This window comes from Cnephaeus nilssonii, assembly GCF_951640355.1.
Source record: "Cnephaeus nilssonii genome assembly, chromosome: 6".
In the NCBI taxonomy this organism is placed as follows: Eukaryota; Metazoa; Chordata; class Mammalia; order Chiroptera; family Vespertilionidae; genus Cnephaeus; species Cnephaeus nilssonii.
Genome location: NC_137077.1, coordinates 5692131 through 5713550, shown reverse-complemented (window position 1 = coordinate 5713550; position 21420 = coordinate 5692131). Strand labels below are relative to the sequence as shown.

Below are 21420 nucleotides of genomic sequence, written 5' to 3'. Positions count from 1 at the left end.
AGCACGGGGCTAGGCATCCCGGGATGAATGTAAACCCCATTGTTATACAAGCCCCGAGTAGAGGCAGACGTGTGCTAGGGGCTCAAGAAGGCGAGTGAATGAAGGAATCGGTCAATCACTCAACCACTCAGTCCTGGGGAACCCAAATGCTATTCACTCCAACCTCAGCCACGTTGTCGCCAGCTCCACTCCCACTCTTCCAGGGACAGGGAGCTCAGACTTCCAGCAGCAAACGGTTTCAGTATTAGCTAGTCCTTGTGAGCCGGATCCCCCGTCCTGGTTCCCCTCAGCCCGTCGGCCTGCAGACGGGACCCAGAGCACGTTTGAAATCTGTTCATGGGATGTACCCGTCTTCGCAGGGAAAGCACCGAACCGGCCGCGGGACGTTAGAGGCCACGAGTCTCCTGCTCTTCTCGCTTCAGATGAGGTTCTGGCCAGAAAGGGGCTGTGGTTGCCCTAGGCCACATGGCTGGCTCCAGGCTCAGCCAAGATCAGACTGCAGACCTCACTTTCCACTGAGTTCCTTCTCAATCCAGCCGTCCCCCCATTGAGGACCCCCCCTCCCCACAGCCAGCCCAACTGGGGCCTCCTCCAGCCGTCCCCCCATTGAGGACCCCCCCTCCCTACAGCCAGCCCAACTGGGGCCTCCTCCAGCCGTCCCCCCATTGAGGACCCCCCCTCCCCACAGCCAGCCCAACTGGGACCTCCTCCAGCCGTCCCCCCATTGAGGACCCCCTCCCCACAGCCAGCCCAACTGGGACCTCCTCCAGCCGTCCCCCCATTGAGGACCCCCCCTCCCCACAGCCAGCCCAACTGGGGCCTCCTCCAGCCGTCCCCCCATTGAGGACCCCCCCTCCCCACAGCCAGCCCAACTGGGACCTCCTCCAGCCATCCCCCCATTGAGGACCCCCTCCCCACAGCCAGCCCAACTCCTGTGATGCTGAGGATCTGCTTCCCTTATGGGGACCCTCAGGCCGGGAAAGCCACCTCTGGTCACACAGCCCGTGAGAGGCACAAGGCCGGGCCTGGGGTCCAGGCGTCAGGAGCTGCTGCAAGACCAAGACCCACAGAGAGGACTGTGTGGCTCTTGCCCACTCTGCCCCCAGACAGAGGCCTCCCTCGGAGCAGCAGGCCCACACGTGCGCGCACACGCATGTGGGGATGTGTGTGTGTGTGCGTGAGCGTGCGCCGAGCCTCCCAGAGTGAGAGGAACACGCCGCAAGCTGTCGGCAAGTTCTGCCAACGCGGAAAGGGTAACCGCGGCGCACGATGCCAACAGACAGACCTCCAGCGGATTCCTTTGGTTTGGTTTTCGTGGTTATTTTTTTTACAACTTTAAATACGGAATATAAATAAATTTTACATTTAAAAAATAAAAGGAAAGCCCCCAAAAATATAATCACCGACTTTACAAACTGAAGGAAGCAGATTGGGGCGGGGGGGGGGGGGGCGGGGGGGTGCAGTAGAAGATGGGAAGGGAGCTCAGAACCCACCCCTAGGGGGCCTGGGGATCTTCTCCCTTCCCCGCCCCCCACCCCAGCCACCCGAGATGGAACGCAAAAGGATCTAAGATGGGGGAGCGTGCCCCCTCCGCTGGAGACGTTCCCTTGAGTTTTGCACACCTGCCTGGGAGCGGGACTGCCCGAGCCGAGGACGTGGGGAGATGGAGGCCAGATGGACGTCTTCCCTCCGGCCCTCCACCAGGAGCTCACTCCTGTCCGGTCACTGCAAGCCAGGGGCCGGGTCAGGGCACAGCTGTGCCCACGGAGCCTTTGTGTCCATTAGGACAAGGACCCCTTTCCTCAGACACTTTCCCTCCCCCTGCCCGAAGCTGTCTAATAAACACACAGGTGGGCCGTGTCTGTGATGTGAACAGTGGTCCCCGCCTGCGGTGCGCTGGGCAGTGTGGGCTGGGCTGGGATGTGACGGGAGCAGGCCCTCGGGTCGCAGGAGCCTCAAGGAGGGGTGCTCCCTCGGTGGACAGGAGGGAGATGCAGGGTGGAGGTAGAGAGGTGAAACAGAGGAGGAAGCAAGGGGCGGGGGGGGGGGGAGGCAGTGGACGCCCAGGTCCCCGCCTACACCCACCTCCAGAGCAAACTTCATCTCTAAGCCATCGAAACGGCTCTAGGCTGCCTGGCGCCTGGGCCGCACTTGCCCGGAGAGTCCACATCTTCAAAGATGTCAAATGTATAAAAGGAAAGTGCGCCGCTGGGAGCAAGGCGACCAGGGAGCGTGACTGGGCCTGGGCTCTGTGGGAGGGGTCTCTCCAGTCTGTGCTCCCCGCTGGTCTCAGCCACAGCGCACGAGGCTCTCTGGCCCGCCTGGGGGCGTTCCCATCAGAGCTGCCCGGGGGCCAGGACCAGGCAGGCCGCGCTGAGAGGTCCTCAGGGCCCCGGGCAGGGTTCTTGGAGCCAGTCCGGGTGCTCCGGGGTGGCCTGGCCAGGGAGCCCCTCCCACATCGGTCTCTCTTGCGCTCTTCTCCCAGGTCCTCGGGGTCGGAGGGAGGAAGACCTCGATGGAGTCCAGATCCTTCATTTCCTTCTCAAGCTTCCGGGCAAGACGCTGGAGGCCACTGAGGGGAGACCCGCTGGCAGAGGGGTGGACGGACGGACGCGTGGAGGGGCGGGGGAAGCACCATTGGCCGTCCGAATCAGGCATCGAGACAGACGGACGAGGGGAACAATATTATCACTCCAAGGACCCCATGGGGGCGATACAGCAAATACCTTATTAAATAACCCTGTAAGCCAAGCAGAGGGACACGGGGCTCAGAGACATGCCACGCGCACATGCCACGTGCACATGCCCCTTTGCTGGGGGCAGGGAGCTGGGGTCCACTGGTTGTCCCTGATCTCCAGCAGCGCTGGGGGCTGGACAGCTGAGGTTTAGGGGGCCCATCCTCTGAGAACTCGCTGGGACAGAGCTGGGCTGGGGTCTCCAAACCTCCCGCCCACCTGCCCCATGGAAAAACTCCCTTGATAACGGGGCAGAGGGGATCAAAGCTTCGGGCCCACATGTTGTAGGGGAGAATGCCTCTCCCTCACCCCTTCCACAGCCCAAGCCCAGGCCACAGGGGTCTGGGCCTCGTCTCCCCGCCTGCCCTTACCTGCCCGCGCTCTCCTGCAGATGCCCTAGGCTCCCAGGGTCTCCTTCAGCGCCTTCTTGTCATGCGTGTGCTTGAACTTCCTGTGCTTCCCCTTGGGGGGCCTGCGGACTCGCACCGTTCGAACCGTCACCCGAGTTTGGGGCGTCTTGGCTGCTTGAGAGATAGAAGGTCTTGTCAGCAGGCTGACAGCCCCTGTGGGGTGGGGGTGGGGGTGGGGGGTCCTACCCCTCTCCACCAAGGCCTGCCACAGACCTCCCCAGAGCTCCTGGGCTGAGGGAAGGGGCCAGACCTCCTGGGTTCAAATCCCAACTCCACTGCTCGCCAGCTGTACATGCCTTGGGAGCAATGACTGAACTGCTCTGTGCCTCAGTTTCCCCATCTGTGAAATGGGGGTAACTCCAGATAGGAATGGTGGAAGGAATACATGACAGTATGCTGGCGAACACAGAGGGGAATAGATCATAGCTTGAGTTCTAGGTCAGTACCCCACTGACATGCCCCTGATTTCCGGGCCTGAACTTGGATCCTTTAACCAATAAAAGGAGGCCGAGTGGCGCTGTGCCAATTCCAGGCACGAGCCTTAAAAAGGCCTGGCAACTCCCACCTTTGCACCTTGGGGAGCCCTGTGCCACCACATAAGAAGTCTGGTTACTCTGCTGTGGAGGCCACACGGGGAGGAGAGGCCCTGGGTGACAGGGAGCGGGACAGAGGCCCAGCTGTCTCAGTTCAGCCTCCAGGTGACCGACTGCAACTACAAGAGATGCCAGCAGAACCGCCCTGCTGAGCCCCGACAGCCCACAGACCAGACAGAAGGAAATGGCTACGGTCCCGGCCACAAAGTCCAGAGTAAGGCGTGATCTGGGACCGACCGACCGACCGACCGACCGGCCGGCCGGCAGCTGCTCTTACTCACTGCTCTCTTATTTCCTCTGCTTGATCCCCTACTGAGTTCTCCTCCCACCAACCCGGCAGCCCCCTGCAGTCCTGGGCTTTGGGCCAGAACCACACACACACAGAGCCGGGCCTTTCCCACGGCTGCACCTGTCATCGGCCGGGCCTGCCACCTGGAGGAGCAGCACAGCGGGCAGCCAGAGCTGGCGCGGGGCCAGACCACCTGGGTTCCACTCTTTTGTGTCCTTTGGGGGAAACCGTGTAAACTCTCTGTGCCTCAATGTCCACGTCTTTACAACTGAGCCGCCAGCAGCCCTGGCCTCCTGGGGTGAGGAGATAATACACGGAAAGAGCCAGAAACTCCTCGCTAGCACTTACCACGCACCTGGCAATGTTTGTCCTCACAGAGGGCGTACGTGTCTACATTTAACCGATGAGGAAACTGAGGCAGGGGGACTGGGATTTCAACCAGGGATCTGCCTCTATGTCCATACTGTCACGCCCTCTGCTGTAAATCAGGGCAGGGAAAACTCTCTGCCAAGCTCAAGGCCCCTCTCTTCCTGGAGACTTCCGCGTTCTCCCCGGCCCATCCGGCTCTTTGGGGCCAACACCTGACCTCCCACGAGGCCGTTACCCCAGCGCTGCAATGCACCAGGAGAGCCACTGAAGGGTCTGGAGGGTCCCACCCAGAGACCAGGCCACCAGCAGGACCAGCCGAGGTTGTCACGCAGCTCAGAAGGGACAGAGCAGAGATTCGAGCCCAGAGGTCTGACACGGACCGCCACGTCCCACGGCCACACCACCAAGCCTGGGCCCAGCCCTGGACAGCTGCCAGGAGCACCGTCCCACGGGGCCAAAATGCTACCCCTGAAATGGCAACACCTTATCTACATACTAACCGCTCGACATGCCTCCCAAGGAAATGGTTTGGAAAACCACGTGTCACGAATGCATGTGAAGAAAAAAAGACCCATTCTAAACATAAAGAATAGACATTTTCCTGGGTAGAAAAGTCATTCTCCACGTTAACTCTATAAATAATCGACAATACGTCAGTTTGAAGCTGTCAAGTTATCAGCCTTCCCAGGGCATCCGGGCCTCAGCGTGGCTCGGAGAACAGAATGAAAAGGCTGAGCCGGCCCTGCCTTCAAGAGGCTTGTTAATAAGAAATAACGGTGGCACCCTTCTGTCCCCGAACAAGAGAAAGTTCCTGAAAAGCGCCTGACCCGTGTGGCTCAGTGGTTGAGCATCAACCCATGCACCAAGAGGTCCCCAGTTCGATTCCCGGTCAGGGCACATGCCTAGGTTACAGGCTCGATTCCCAGTAGGGGGCGGGGCGTACAGGAAGCAACTGATCCATGTCTTGCTCTCACATCCATGTTTCTCTCTCTCCCTCTCCCTTTCTCCCTCTCTCTCTCTCTCTCTCTCAAATCAATATTAAAAATATATATTTTTAAAAAGAATGTTACTGAAAACCAAAACAGTAACTTGAGTGATTTTTTTATGTTCTTCTAATTGCATTAACTTAATGATTCTCATTTGATCCTTTCTGCAAACTCTTTAAAAATTATTTTTATTGATTTTTTTTCTTTAGAGAGAGAAAGGAAGGGAGAGTGAGAGAGAAACATGGATATAAGAGCAAAACATTGATCCGCCGACTCCTGTACGTCCCCGGAAGGATCTAGGATCGAGCCTGAAACTGGGGCATGTGCCCTGACTGGAAATCGAACCGGCACCCCTTCGGTGTAGGGGACGACACCCCACCAACTGAGCCACACCCACCAGGACCTTACTGCACACTTTTGAGGGAGGAAAGGCGGCCGGATATAGTCTAAAGACCCCAGAGCTGGATGTTACAGGACCTGGGACTAGCTGTGTGACCTTGAGCAAGACCTCGGCTTCCCTGGGCCTCCGGCACCCCCGCTATAAAATGTGGAGGCGGCCACTGAACCAGATCCTTTTTTGGTCCTTTTCAACTCTTTAAGCCTAACTATGCCCCCGATTTGTGAAATCTAAAGACGGGAATGAAACTTTGGTTCACGTATCCATCTGATGCTTGAACCCTGTCTCTCACACCCTGCTGCGTGGTTGCCCAGCCTTTATTCACACCCCTCCAGTGACGGGAAACTCACTCCCTCACGAGGAAAGCAATTCCATCCCAGACGGCTGACTAGCATATGAGTTAAAATCTGTCTGCTGGCCTTGCCCCTGGGTCCTAATTTCCCCCTCAAGGCCACAGGAATTAATTTGTTTTTTCATCCCCAGGATAAGGTGTCAAATATCTGAAGACGATATGTATGCATGGAGTCTTCTCTTGTCCAGGCCCTGGTTCCTCCCCGTTTCACACTCTCATTCAACAAAGTAGGGGGCTGTGGAATCAAATCTGGGCTGGGCTCCTTTGCACAGGGTGGTCAGGGCAGACCTCCAGCGGAAGGTGACTTTCTGAGCTGAGACCCGAATGCAGAAAAGAAGCAGGCTTGTGAAGAGCTGAGCGAAGTGAGTTTCAGGCAGATTGGCATGTGCAAAGGCCCTGAGGCAGACATGTATTTGGCCACAAAAAGGCTAGGCTGGCTGGGGCGGCAAAGGTGAGGGGGATTGGTTGGAAGCAAGGCCAGAGGGCCAACCAGGGGCTACGTCCTCACGTAGGGCCTCATGAGCAGGGGAGGAATCTGGATTGTGAGACGGGAAGCTTTAGGTGAGTTTAACCAGAGCAGGCATGCCTGATCCAATCCCCCCACCGGCAGCTGCCACGGGAGAGGGGGGGCTGCCCAGCTGAGCAACCAGAGGCAGATCCTGGACCGACAGTTACCTCGCTGCTCCTGGGAGCTCCCTGTGGTGCGGGCCACGGGTCGTGCAGGAACCACTGTCTCACACCTGCAGGCCAGGTGGTCCTCCAGGGTCACTGTGGCCTTCTTAAAGATCAGCCTCTTCTGCACCATCTCAATCTTCCTCACCTGGAGGACAGAGTCACCCAAGCGCCTCTGTGAGACCAGCGGGAAGGGGCTGAAGGAGCCACCTGCCTGCCCTTCCCGCCCAGCATCCCCCGCGGGGATCTTTCCTCGAAAGCCTGGAGCGCTGCGCGCAGCAGGGCAGACACTGTGGCCCGAACAATAGCAGGACCTTGGCCTCTGCCCTTCTCGTAGCTTTTCCATCAAAACAAGCCCTCCCACCCCGGCCTTCGGCTTGGCCAGAGCCCCCTCGGCACTCCAGAGAGGGGGAAAGGCATTTCCGGGTGGAGTGTGGGGCCTGTGGTGTCCTCATTCCTGGAGCGCCAGCCAAGGTCAGGGGCTGTGGCAGAGGCGGGGAGATGGTTGTCTGGAAGGAAGTGGGGGGAGGCTTTATCCAGGAGGGAGGCGGGAAGGGGGAGGGCAGCTGTCAGGTGTCCATCTTTAGGGCTGAAAGCGTTGGGGACAGGAGATACCGGGACAGTGGGCGGCGTGGTGGAGAGTGACACGTAATCTCGGGCGCGGGGCCCCGGCCTGTGGTGGGAGGTGGGCACGAGGAAGGGGAGGGGCGTGGTGGGGCCAGCAGAGTGTTCGGCAAGAGAGAGGCTCAGCAGCCCTGAGCCCTCAGCGGCCCGGTCCAGCCCGAGCTGGTGTGTGGGTGAGGCTGGCCGCGGGGTGCAGAAGCCCTTCGCACGAATCAGAGCTGGCCGAGGCCCCCCCGACAGTGCTCTGCCTGGCTGCGACCAGGAGCTCCCAGGACGGCCTCCACCCTAACCCCCTTGAGTCAGGGTGTACCAGTATTTCCAGAAAAGAGGCAGGAGTCGGCGTTCAGACTCCTGCTCAGGGCTGCCCCCCTCGTGCAGCGCCCTCCTTATTAAAGACACAGCTTGTCCCGGGGTGGTGAGTGGGCCTGACGGACACGGGGAGCCTTCCTCTCTGTGAAGTAAAGGAACCCGCGGGGCCAGGGCAGGGGAGAGCTTTGGGGGAATCTGAGCAGCTGCCCAGAACATTCCGAGTGTTCAACATGCTTGTAGAGTGTCTCTTCCAGAGACCTTGGGGCTGTGTCCCTGTAAAGGACGAGGCAGCACCGCGACGTGACGCCCTACCCAGCCCGCCTTGGGGTCTGCCTGTGGCTTTGGGTCACAGCAGCTGGGCGGCCTCAGCACAAGTGTCCAGAGAGCTTCCTGAGAGCGCCCGCTCTGGACAGGGCCGACCCATGTGAGCCTGGTCAGCGAGGCACAAGCCCCAGCAGGCAGCGGGCCAGCGGCTGGGCCAGTGCAGGGCGGGCGCTCACCTGGACGTGGCACAGATGCACCTGAGTAGGGGGATGGGGCCAGTGCGGGGGGATGGGCGCTCACCTGGATGTGGCATAGCTACACCTGAGTAGGGGGATGGGGCCAGTGCGGGGAGGAGGCTCACCTGGACGTGGCACAGCTGCACCTGGGTGGGGGGTGGGGCCAGTGCGGGGGGGGGGGGGGGGCGCTCACCTGGACGTGGCATAGCTGCACCCGGGTGGGGGGTGGGGCCAGTGCGGGGGGCGGGGGGGAGGGCTCACCTGGACATGGCACAGCTGCACTTGGGTGGGGGGTGGGGCCAGTGCGGGGGGGCGGGGGGGAGGGCTCACCTGGACATGGCGCAGCTGCACCTGGGTGGGGGGTGGGGCCAGTGCGGGGGAGGGGGGGCTCACCTGGACGTGGCGCAGCTGCACCCGGGTGGGGCGGCACTGCACCCTGTGGTTGTTGCAGCAGCCGGAGCAGCGCTGCACCTCCACGCAGGGCGGCCACACCAGGTAGTTGGCGTTGCTGCGGTCGATGAGGCTCCGGGAGATCTTGAACACCTCCGTGCGGATCTTGCACTCGGCAATCATGGCTGGCTCGGCGACCGTGGAGGAATCTGAAGGGAGCGGGGCCCTCTGTCAGGAGGGGGACCTGCCCAGAGCCCCCACCGGGCAGGAGAGCGCAGCGGGCACCCTGGGACTGCTCTCTTGCTAAATGGCCGCCCAGGCCCCTCTCCTCCCGCCTCAGGGGCGGCTCTGAGTCCTGGCGCCATCCGCCGTGGGACTTGAGCAGGTGGCTGATGTGCTCTCGCTCAGTTCCCCCCCGTGCCCATGGGGTGACCTACCCTCAAGGACCATTGTTAGGGACCAGTGCGATCATTCATGTGGTAAAGGTCAGACGCCTTCGGCCAGCCCTCACTCATTGCCCTCTGCGCTCTCACACCCTGTGGGTTTGGCCCAATGTGGCCCTTACTTGTTGTGTATTATCTCGGGATCACTTTACTGGGCTGTTTTACACTGTAATCTTTTCTGACCGCATCGCTTCTTCCGAAGCCACAGTTTCCTCATCTACGAAATGGGACAATGGCAGCGCCTACCCTGCACCTGCAGATCTAGGAGCGACACCTGGCGGACAGCACGCGGGGAGTCAGTGCTGGGCGGGTCCCTGTGCACATAGAGACCCCGAGGCTCCGAGAGCCCAATGAGCTGCCCACGGCCGCAGTGAGGAGTGGGACCCGGCCACCCGCTCCTATATGGAGGTCCCCCGGCACCATCTACAGCATTGCGGGGACTGCCGGTGGGAAGAGAGGAGGCGGGGCTTGGGGTGGGCACTTGCTTCATGGGGAAGGCTCCCATGGGACCTAGGGATCTACATGGCCCTTCGGGCTCTGCAATGGAGCAGGAAGCTGTCCCAGGCCACAGCCTTAGTCACAGGCGACACGCAGCCAGGAGGGCAGGGGTTCAGCCGAGAGCACGTCAGCTGCGTGGCCACGCCTCCGTCTTTCCCTTTTTCTGGGCTCCAGTTTCCAACTCCATAAAACGGGGCTAATAATATCTAATTCTGGGGCTGAAGTAATGAAAAATAAGTTTAAAAGCATTATCTTTAGGAAGCAGTGCGTGCTGGGGGAGTACAGGATGACCCAGCTCAACGTAAGCTATTTAAGGATGTTACTGTCCCTGAGCTCAATTCAGTCCTAAGTGTGGGATGAACGGGGCTGACCCTCAAAGCCTTGAATAGGGTCCTGCTTCCCTGGCTCCCACCTTTGCGGGGACCCCACTTTCACCCTGGTCTTACCAAGGCTCCTTCTCCCTCGGGAGAAGCTCTCGGGCTCGCCTCCAGAATGGGACCGGGTCAAATTCAGGTCCAACTCGGCTCCGTCTTCATCTGCAAGAGCAGGACAGTCAGACGCACTCTGATCACTGCTGGCTGGCCCGCCCACAGCGTGGGGCTCCGGGGAAAGGGCTCCCCTTCTGGCCCCGGTACACCCGAGTCCTGGCTCTGAGGATCAAACCCCAGGTGACGAGGGGCTCAGGAGGGGGTGGGGCCCTGACTGTATCCTTTGGGGGCCTCAGCCCCGCTCTGGGCTCCTCAGTCACATTTCTGGACAGAACGCATGTGAATGGAGTTAAAAATAACCCTTCCCTTCTGCTACTGTAAGCGAAGCCTCCGCGGCCTCCCGGGCAGGGCAGGGACCCAGAGCTCCGAAGGCCACGTTCCAGTGCCCTCCGCCCAGCGTTCCCATAGGAAGTGCTGAATGGAGAAATTCCCAGAATCCCCAGGGGGAACCGCATGCCCAGGACACAGCCCCTCTGGAGCCCCTGACAATGGCCCAGTTGGGCGGGACAGAGGGAGGGAGGGAGAGGGATGGGGGTGGGGGCTGAAGGCAGAGGGGTGGGGTGCCGGGGCTGCTGGGATCAGGGAGCCTCACCCAGCCCCTTCTAGATCTTGCTCTCTCTCCACCTCCCGGTCTCCCATTGTGATTCTCTCATTCCCCCTCTGACCTTCTGCCCCGTGTCTGCCCTACACTGTCCATTCATTCCTAAGGTCACAGCCACACGGCAGCCCCCTTCTCTGGCCTGGGAAGCCCTCAGCTCAGCACCACCCCCCCTCCAAGGAGACATCCCTCTCTCCGCTGCTGGAGGCGAGGGCTGGGCAGGGGGACGGTGACTTGGTGCTGACGGTGGGCAAACTCCTCCAGCTCTCTCGTGGCTGAAAGCCGGCAGATAAACTGAGGTGCCGGGGGCCAGCCCCTGCCCCTCCACACAGCGCCCCGTCCCACTGGCCCTGCTCCTCCCTGCGGGCTCCCAAGGGGTCCCGGGTGGAGGAGGCAGCCCGAGGAGGGGTGCGCCTCCCCCAGCTACTGTCCCACGTCAGCTTGTCTGTGCCTCCCGCTCCCTCCCTCCCCCTCTGCGTCTCGGGAATGTCCCTGGTGGGGAGGACATGGGGAAAAGATGTGCTTTGTGGAAAGGTTACGTTGATTAGGAAAAAATAGCCACATGGTTGCCTCAAAACAGGCCTGCTATTGAAAACCTCGTCTCCCCGACCCGACCCCCACGGGGGTGTGGAGGGGCTGCCCGAGGGTGGGGGCGCAGGCCCTTGGAAAGAAATAGCAGAAAGGCTAAATTTGGAAGTTGCCCCATTGTGTTGGCCAGGGCTGGCCAGCCGGGCACGGGGTGGGGGTGTGGGAGACGCGGGGTGGGGGGGCCCGGTGAACAATAGGTGGGCCCAGCTGGGGCCCCCTCCCGCGGCCTCACCAGCCCCCAGCGCAGGAGGGTTTGAAAGGGCCCGGGAATGCTTTTGAGAGGGAGCCAGGGGCCCAACGGGAGAGGAAACAAAGGCAGGAAATGCTGTCCCCCGTAGATAGCAGTCTGGGCAAGGATTACAAAGTGACAAAGAGACAAAACCCCAGAGGGAAGGGGAGCTGGGGGTGCAGGGGGGGGGGGTGATGACCAGGGCTCCAGGGAACAGGCCAGAGGTTAGAATAGAATGGAATTCGCTCTGAAGACAGCGTTTATAAATACATTCCCCACCCCGGCCGCCAGCCCCGCCACGTGTGTGCCACCGAGCACGTGCCCCTTCGGTGAGTGTGCTCTCGGGCACGGGCAGGGCCGCCCGCTGGTCTGGGCCAGGTGTCCCCGGGAGACCTTGCAGAGCTGGCCCCGGGCCAGAGGGACAGGGAGCCGGCTCTTCCAACACCGCCCTCCCTGGCTGAGTTCACACCTGGACACTCATTGGGCAGGTGCCCTAGGCACCTCCTCCCTGCCCGCCCCCTCCGGGCGCCCCACCCTCTGCACCAAGCCAGAGGCACATGTGGGTGCTTCTCCTGCCACGCCCCGCCCCACGTCCCAGGTACCAACCCGTCTACCTCCTCAGCCCTGCCCCAGACAGGTGTGGCCCAGCCCTCCCGGCCAGTCAAGGAAGGGATGGCCTGGCCCTGCCCCTCCCACTCCCAGGGGCGCAGGGGAGGCCCAGCACGGTGGAGGAGGGTTCCATTTACCTACGGAGTCTCCGTGCAGCAGCCGCTGGAGGTCATCGAAGGAGCGGATCGAGTGGTCACTCAGCATCTCGTAGAGCTCCTCAGGAATGGGGTCCCCCTGCCGGGCAGACACATGGGATCAAGTGAGCTGGGAGTTAGGGCTTTCCAGCCGCGGCCCTCCGGCCCCCAACACAGACACAACCCCCCATGAAAAGTTCCCACAGGGCCCCTCAGCCACGGACAGATGGACAGCCAGGCTGGGGTGGGCGGGAGGCGGATTCCAGGCCCGACAACCAGGAGCAGAACCTGCCAAAGCCTGTAAAGACCCATCTCGGATGCCTCATCCCCCCCCAATAGGAACCCCGGCTTGCTCTGAGTTGGGTTTGATTGGGTCCATCCTCCTCCTCCATCACGCTACAGGTCCTGGAAGGCTCCCCAATCTGTTTGCTTCTCCGCCACACCTGACGGTTAACGCCAGCCAGCATTTGTCTTGGAAGATCTCATTATCCCCATTTTACAGAGGAGAAAACTGAGGCTCAAAGACGCAACACCCTTTGTCTGAGTCCTAAGCCAGTTATCAGCAGGACCTGCATTCAAACCCCAGTCTTTCCGACGGCAGAGCCTGTATCCCAGCCTCCGGGGAACACAAGGTGTTTAATAAATGCTCGAAGAGTCGGATGGTCTCAGGAGGCCACAAGTACTAACGGTATTTACTTAGTCTCTCACTCAAAGAGGAGAGCAGGGAATCCTCCGATCGGCCAGGAAACCTGAAAGCTTACCCGTGCCCCGTGCCCAACCAAACCCTATTTTTAGCGCCCCTCTGGCCTCTTCCCAAAAACACTTGAAACTTAATAAGCACTTTAACAGGCCCCACTCGGAGCCGGGCTTCCTCAGGGAAACCGCAGGTCCCGCAATGACATGAGGGGAGCCCACGGCCCTCAGTCCAGGGCGCCCCAAGGGGCTGGTGCCGAGGTCTTGAGGAAGAGGTGAGGGCAGCTGAGAGGCGCAGAAGCACAATGCTGACACCCGCCGCCGCCGGGCACAGAAAATGCTCGCGATGCTGCCGCACATCCGCACTCACACCCGTGTGCACACAGGCCGGTGCGTACACAGGCACAGGGCGGCACGGCCTCGTGGAGGGAGCCGGGGAGGGTGTCAGCTGACTTGCCCTGCTCTGTGCCTCGGTTTCCCAGGATTAAGAAGGGAGGAGCTCCTGTTCTAGTCCCTGACCACAGCTCCTCTCTAGACCCTCCTCCTGGGCTCCGTCCTCCAGGGGTTTCCCCCATGTCCAGCTGCGGACACCCAAGTCGACTTCCTTGAAACCCCTGAGCCGTTTCTTCATTTGAACGGGGCGCTTTTCGTCTGGCTGGAGGCTAGGGCTGTCAGGAGGTTCCCGGGAGGGAAGGGTGGGGGCGACTTGTAAGCCTGGCTGGAAACTGGGGTCTTTCCTTCAGGGTGCGTGACTGTGCGGCCAGGGAGCCAGGCCTGCGTGTGTGAGACGCGGAGAAGTGTGGCTCAGCGGCCCCTCGGTTCCTCCCCCACGTCCCCCAGGCGCTGCCTCCCCCAACCCGGGGCAGAGAGCACGCCTTTGGCGGTCTCCAAATGTGGGCACAGGACCCAACCCGAGAGGAGGAGGCGGGCGGCGGGTCTCCAGTTAAGACCAAGGCAGGCCACCTTCCGGAGGGTTCTGTCACCCCCCCAGAACTGGTGGTCCGGGAGCTGGAGTCCACCCTCTACTGCTACCAGGCACCAGGGACCTCAGGCTGGTCACTGCCCCTCTCAGTCACCGGATCTCCCCCGTGAATCCAGGGGGTTGAAGACATTGAATCTGATTCTCATTGTGCCCAGGGGGTAGCAGCAGAGACAGCAGAGCAAAGCCAAGGCTGTTTGTGGCGCAATGATGACCATTAGCCCCCAGAAGAGGGGCCTGAGGGCCCAGTACCAAATGGCACGTAACACTCATGCCAAGACCTCCTGGCCCACTGGGGAGCTGGCTGCAGCTGCCAGCGTGGCAGAGGAGGCAGACTCCCCATCAGGCCCAGCAGGTGCCCTGGACCCGCCCTACGATGCACCGGAGACAACCTCTTATGAAAACAAACCCAGAACCCCTCCCAGGCTGCATGGGGAAGAGCCCAGGATAGAGACTGGGGAGAAGCACACAGTAGGTGCTCAAAAAAATGCGGGTAAACTGCATGAAGGACTCTCCCCTTCGCCCTGGGACTCTCTCCTGTATGATTCTCCCACCTCCTCCACCAGGAGGCCCACCGGGGATAGTCTCCCCACCCCCCAATGCAAACTGCCTCCGGTAGAGTCCACTTCATTCTCAGCAGAGGTCATTCTGCTCCTGCTTCTACTGATTCGGCCACTGGGTGCCCAGAACTCCGTACAAGCCCCTGGATGTGGCCAGCCGATCACAGCTCGCTTTCACTAAGGGCTGACGGTGAGCCAGGCACCGGGCGACCTGGTGCACGGCCAATCCCAAGAGGCGGGTGCTATTTTTATCCCCGTCTTCCAGATGAGGAAGCTGAGGGTTAGAAAAAGTAAGTCCGTGGCTACAGGTCAACAAGACTAGTAAGCAGCAGAGCGGGGCCCTCCCTCTTCCGGGCGCAGGGCGCTCCTCAGCACTGCTTTCAGTTCATGCCCCTCGTCCCCCGCGGAGGTCACGGGGAAGAGCGTGTCGCCTTAGGGCAAGGGGCCCCCAGGGACACTGGCGTGTCCGCAGGCATTTGTGGTTGTCACAGCTACTGGCACCTAGGAGGTGGAGGCCAGGGATGCTGCTAAACATCCCACTATGCGCAGGACAGCCTCCCGCAGGGAAGAGCTGTCTGGCCCGGAGTGCCAACAGCGCAGAGGCGGAGAAACGGGAGCAGACGCAAGAGCAAAGGGAACCTGGATTCTTGGAATAAGTCTTTTAACAGCCTAACCCCTCAGCTTTTTAATCTTTTAAATGGGGCTAATAATACTTCACTAGGGTTACTGGGCGGCCTCGTTGCACCCAGCAGAGCAGCCAGCAGACAATGGGGGTGGTCTGCTCTGAGGGCAGCAGCGAGCAGCGCGCCCGCCCGGGGCCGGCAGTACAGGGCATGTTTGAGGACGACAATGGGTCGGTGGAGAGCGTGTGGCTTTGCACTATCCCCTGTGCTGGGCCACAGGAAATGACACCCTGGCCCCACAATGGCGGTGTGGGCTGGTGGGTTCCTTCCAGGGCGGGAGGTAGGTGAAGGGTGACAGCATTCAGCCTGTGGTCAGCTCCGGGATGCAGCGCTCTGGGCACCTGCTGAGGCCAGAGGTTCCTCTGGATGTGGGAGGGTGAGCACAGGGTAGGGACTGGTTCTAGAAGCCTCCTTAGGTGGGCAGCTCCCCTCGGAGCTGGGAAAGGAGGCCAGGCACCCTGAGGAAGCTGCCCCAGATCTCAGGCCGGGGGTTCCTGGCAGGGTGAGGGCGTGGCAAGAAGGCAGCTGGGGCACAGCCAGCCACGGAGCCAAGGCAAACAGCCGGCTCCCCACCCCACCCCCAACGCCAGCTGCAGAAGGTAGGAAGGGCACCAGCCAGCGTGAGGCTAGATGAATTACCTGCTCCCAGCCAGGCTGGCAGATCAAAGGGGCCTGGACCCCACCCTCCACCTGGGCCCCAGCACACACACGGATACCCTCTCCCCAGCCCTCCTGCCCTTCAGCTGAGGGAGACGGCACAGGCGGGGCCCACGCATCCAGGGGCGTTGTCTGTGGCTGGCAGAGGGAGAGCCGAGCAGGCCTCCGAGCGCCTGCCTGCCTGCCTGCCTGCCTGCCGAGAGTCTCAGGCCTAATTTAGATTCAATGCCAAAGCCAAGCCCTTTGAAGAAGCCTCCTCTGGGCAGACCACAGAAGCCATTTAGAACCAGCCTTCCCACCTACCACTTCCCTTCCCTATGGCTCCCGGGACCCTCCCCCGGCCCCACCCCTCCCTAATGTGAGTGCAGCTCCCACTGGGCTCCCCACCTCTCCCTGCAGCAGCAGAACTGTTAGCGCAGAAAGAGAGGGGCCAGGCAGCAATCTAATCCTGGCAGCCCCGCCGGGCGCCGCCCCCCCTCCCCCCGCGGCATTCACTGCCCGCCACCCCACCTCGGTCCCAACTTCCAGCACAGGGCGGGGCCCAGGGCTCTGCATTTGCAGGAGGTCTGGGAACTCTGCTCTTGAGGAACTCTGAGCGAATCCAATCTTCTCGCGCTTTCAGGTGGCGGGGACTGAGGCCCAGCTCAGGATACACAGAACCTTTGCACTCTGATGTTCCTGCTGCTTCTTCCTCTCTGTCCTGTCCCATCTTGGCAGCCCAAGCCCCAAGACATGGAAAAGAAAGGCGCGCTTGTCTCTCAAGATGGGGGGGGGGGGGGCAGGGAGCGACTCGAATGAGGAAGCTGGTGGAGGGCAGTGGCCGCGCTGGGCTGCCCTGGGGTAAGGCCTAAGTGAGGCCGTGCTTATAAAGCACTTAGCAAGCTCGCACCTGGTCCCTCTCCCCTTCATTGTCTTTTCCACACATATTTACAGATTATCCATCATAAACCAGTCACAGGCCAGTAAGCATGGGAGACGGTGGTTACTAAGACAAAAGCTCTCTAGTGGAGCTTATACTCCAGTGAGGAAAAGCAGGTGATAAACAACTAAATAAACCAGAAAATGAAAAATGCTGTCCATTTCAATGGGGGGTGAAGCCCAAGGCAAACACTTCTTTACCACTCCTGCTGAATGGCTCAATCTCTCTCTTTCTCTCTTTCACACACACACACACACACACACACACACACACACACACACCCCTAGGTCTCGCACCAAAGCCTCCAAATTCTGTTTGATCCTATCCTTGCAGACACTTCCAGGGCTGGGAGATTCTAGCAGGTTGATCTCCCACCACCTAAGGCATTAGCAAACCAGACGGAAGCTGGGTAGTGAAGGGCAGAAGGGTGCTGAGGCCGGAGGCATCACATGACAGTGGGAGTCACCCGCCCCAGAAGCCAGCTCAGCTGATGGAGATGGGACCTCACAGGCCTCAGCCCACCCCCTGCCAGCCCCTGCCTCAGACTCCCCCACCCTCCTGCCCAGCTTCGGAGGCCTCCACCTGAGGCTCAGTCCATGCATGTTTGAGACACAGCCAACCCCAAGGCCACCTCCATCAGCAAGTCCTCCCGGAGTTTCCTTGCTGAACTGGCCCCCACGTCCATAGGTCTTCCCTTTAAGTCTCTTCTCCCAGAGCCGCCTTGAGGCTTGCCCAGGCTTAGCAGGAAAGTGCTTGGTACACTGCAAAGCACCACACAGCGGTGTTCAAGGATGCAGTGATTAAAGAGGGAGAGAGGCACCAGCTTCTGCGCCACAGCCTCCCTGCCAAACACACATACCATGGAGTTGTGGGAAAGGAGGAGGAGGTGCTGGATGAAGCTGGGAATGGTAAGGGCAGGCCTGGGAAAGCCCTACTCAGCTGCTACCCAGCCTCTGCTGAGCATGCTGGGATCAGCAAAGAGGACAGGAGAGGGGAGGGGGGCTCAGCGGCTCAGGGTCCTCCAGTCTTGAAGGCTCAAAGAAGAGCTTACTTGAAGGGAGAAATGCCCTGGACAAGACGGTGGTCCCCCAGCACATCACCACTTTCAGCCACACGGGAGTGGTTGAGAAAGAGCAATCGCGGAAGAATAATGCTTGAAGGGCGTGCAGCTGACCTTACCCGGCAAAAAACATGGGTGCTGCGGGGCCCGGGCTGATGGGAGGGTCCCCGTGTCCCTCCCTCACAGCACCCCGTGAGAAACTGGAGTGACTACAGAGGTAGGGAGGTGAGGGGCCCACCTGTGGCGCGGGGGTTGGCACCTGGCGCTGGGCTGTGCCTGCTGGGTGTGTGCGTACGTGTGCTCAGGCCGCGTGTGCGGGGGTGGGGGGGTGGGGGGGCTTGCGTGCGGTGCGCGCGCGTGTGCCCCGCGTGTGCACGGGCGTGGCGGCGGGCGCGCGACCTGGCCGCAGTAGTGCGTGCCCGTCCCTGCGCGCCCGCCGCCGGAGCGCAGCATCGCCTCCGGCCAGGAGTGTGCATGCGTGGGGTGAGTGAGCGCGGCGGCCGAGCGGGGTGGGCTGCGGAGCGCCGCGCCGGGGACGCCGTTCCCAGGACGCCCTGGCACCGGCCCAGCCCCGGCCCCGAGGCGAGGCGAGGCGAGGCGGCAGCTGGGGCCGGCCGGCGCCCCCTCCCCAACAGCTGGCCACAGGCTGGGGGCTCCGGAGGAGAGGAGGGGGCGTCGGGAGGGGCCTGTGGGCAGCCGGGCCGAGGCCCGCATCCTCTCTCTCCCGGGTGCGGGCCGCGGGGGGCGGCCGCGGAAGGGCGGGGCCCCAGGGCGGACGGCCGGCGGCCCTTAAGGAGCCCCGAGAACAAAAGGAGACGGCGACTGCTCCTCCGCGGTCAAAACAACCTGCGCTGGCGGCGGCCCAAGGCCCGGCCGCGGCCTCGAGCCCTGCGCCTTAACCCCTTCGCCGCCGCCGCCGCCGCCTTCCAGCCCCGTGGGAGGCCGAGAGGGGCCCGCCCTCCCGGGAGCAGGCCAAGTGCGGGCTCCCGGCCACCGCGGGGCAGAAGCGGGACCGGACCTAGGCACCCGCGCTCCCCGCAGCCCTCTACCCGCCTCATCTCGCGCCTCCTCCCCGCCCCGCCCCCTTTCCCACCTGGATTCCGGGTACATTTGCCAACTCACGGCTACGTGAGGCCCGGAGGGGTGGGGGACGGATCCGACCCGACAGCTCTGGCGGGGGGGGGGGGGGGGTTGCACCCCACGTCCCCTGCAGCCAGGCTTTCCCGGGCGGCGCGCGGCGCACCCTGCGAGCGGGGGAGAGCGCGCAGGTCCTGCGGGGCCTCAGGCACACACCGCCCTGGGGCTGGATTCCTTAGGAGCCCCCACTCCGCCCTCATCCGACTGCCCGAAACCTGTCTTTCGCCCCCACCCTTCCTTCCTCCTTGCCCAAGACACCGGCTGCTCCCGGACCGCGCTCCGGGCCCGGGAGTGGGAGCCAGGGTGGGACGCAAAACGCTGTCGAAGGTTGGCGTGGCCGCCACCGGTGCGGCAGCCCGCACCTCCCTCCCTGCCAGCCGGGTCCCGGCCGGAACCTCCGCTGGAAGCGAAGCGGGCTCGGGAGGTGCCTTCTGCCCCTCGGCACCACCCCACCCTCTCCCTTCGGCAGGGAAGGGGCTCATTCAGTTCCTGAGAGCTGGGACCACACACACCTTTCCCCGCACTTCAAGGCGGGGAGCCCGGGGATCCTCCCCGAGAAAGCAAGCCACCTCGGCCCCCTCCTCTGAGAGCCTGGCACCTCCCGGACCTCAGGTGTCAGCCCTCGGAGGTCACCTAGCGCCCCGTGCCAGGCACCTGGGCTGCAAGGGTCCAAAGTTCTCTGCAGGGAGGGGAGAGGGCGGCCCAGGGGCGGGGGCGGGGGCGGGGGCGGGGGTCACGAATGAAGCGAACCAGCCCCACCGCAACTCACCTCGGCGCTGACCAGACGCAGGTAGCAGCAGAGAGACAGGAAGAGCGCCCAGCAGCGATTCATGCCGACGCCGGGCCCGGCCCCGCGGGGCCCCGGACGCGTGGACCGAGCGCGCGGCCCCCACGGCCAGGGTGGAGGGCGGGGGCTGGGGAGGGAGGTGGGCTCGGCTGGAGTCCGCGGCGATCAGGCGCTCAGGCCGCTGCAGCCGCTGTCGCGGCTCACCCGCATGGCCCCCGGGTGCCCCCGCCCCCGGCCCCGGCTCCGTTGTTGGGGGGCTGAGGAGGGCCTGGGCGCGAGACCAGGGTCCGAGGCCACTACCTGGGCGGATCCCGAGCCCGAGCGAGCATCCACAGCCGGGGGGCTGCGTCGCGAACCAGCCGAGGTGTCTAGCCGTGTGGGGGCGCCGAGGGGACTCCAACCTCCAAGAGGAAAAAGAACGCGGCAGCCGAAGGCTCGTCTTCTCTCTGCGCTCGCTGCCGGCTAGAGGCGTCTTCCTTTGCCCGCCGGCTTAGCTTTTTTGCAACATTTTCTGGGAAGGGCCCCGAAGTCGGAAAGCTGGAGCTGGGCACCTCAAAGCCAAAGTCACCCCCCCGAAAACTTTTTCCAAAGTTGGCTCTGCAGCGGCGGCCGGAGAACCCAGGCAGCGAGAGGTGCAAACTCTCTCCTGGGCCGACTGGGGGGTGGGAGTGGAGGGGGGGCCGGAGCGTGTGCGCCCTGGCTTGGGGCCCTGGGCGGCGGGCTCGGCTGCTCCGCCCGCTGAGCTCTGGGCTGGACGCAGCAGACAGGTGGACGTGGGGCGAGTCTGTCGGTCAGTCTGCTCGCCACTCTGGGCGTCCTCCACGGGCTGCAAGCGGCGGCTGCTCCGGCTTTCTCTTTGCAACGAGGCTGGAGCGTGGGCTTTTATTCCCCCTTCTTGCGTGTGTGCGCAAAATATCTCTGTCTCGGGAATGAGAGATGGGCGCTGGCGGCCGGAGGAGAGCCCTCGGGGAGGCCGTGGGGGCTGGCTGGCTGCGGGCTGAGGGGAGGCAGGCGGGCTGCTCCCGGCGGTGCGGTGCGGCAGCAGGAGAAGTTGCCTCCCTTTCAGCTGTCCTGGCTTTTATAAAGATGGGAGAGGTGGGTGGAGACAGCCTTCCTCCTCTGGCTGAGAGTCAGCACCAGGAGGGAGGGGGGGTGGCAGGAGCTTGGGAGGGCCTGAGGCACGGGTGGGGCGTTTAGGGGTCTCCAAGAGCCCAGCAGCCCCTCTGCCCAGGAATTTGGCCCCTGGAAAGGGAGAGCTAGAACCGAAGAGCCCTCGGCACGGTGAGGGTAGCCTGGTTTCACGTGGTTGGGGAGATGTCGCCTGAACCGCGGCCAGGAGTCCCAAACAGCTTTTCCAGGACCAGACATTTGCCCCCGCACAGGCCTGGCGGAGGAGGGACCGGGCTCTGCGCCTTGGTTCAGGTCCTGCCCTGGCTGGGAGTTGCTGGGTGACCTTGGACAAGTCATTTCCTTTCTGTACGCCTCCATCCGGCCTCAGAGTGGGAGAGGGTTACTGTGAGGGCTCAGTGCATGGAGCACCCAGCTCCACGCCAGCCACAAGGTGGTCGCACAACCCCCACAGCCAGTGCCATTCAGCTGAAAGCTGGGCTCCTCTCTCCTTCTCCTAGCTGGTTGCCTGGCACATAGCAGGCGCTGCTGGCATTGGCTGCATTTGAATTTGTTGAACTGCAGAGTCACACAAACTCCCACCAGCCTGCAGCCTCCTAGTCAC

At 62.3% G+C, this 21420-nt stretch overlaps 1 protein-coding gene across 2 annotated transcripts; it reads right to left on the bottom strand.

The window, feature by feature from the left end:
* Positions 1–1179: 1179 nt before the first annotated feature.
* PDGFB (platelet derived growth factor subunit B) lies at positions 1180–20744 on the bottom strand. 2 transcript variants are annotated; one of them, XM_079773563.1, is made up of 7 exons: positions 19671–20744; positions 12217–12313; positions 10014–10103; positions 8630–8835; positions 6807–6951; positions 3107–3259; positions 1180–2740 (listed from the first exon to the last, which is right to left on the bottom strand). In XM_079773563.1, exons 1-6 carry the CDS (start codon positions 19731–19733, stop codon positions 3132–3134), a joined length of 729 nt encoding a protein of 242 aa, XP_079629689.1. In that variant the 5' UTR covers positions 19734–20744; the 3' UTR covers positions 1180–2740; positions 3107–3131. The 2 variants fall into 2 exon arrangements, with proteins under 2 accessions (XP_079629689.1, XP_079629690.1); XM_079773564.1 differs by having other exon boundaries at positions 1189–2740; positions 3107–3256; positions 19671–20743.
* Between the last annotated feature and the right edge of the window lie 676 nt (positions 20745–21420).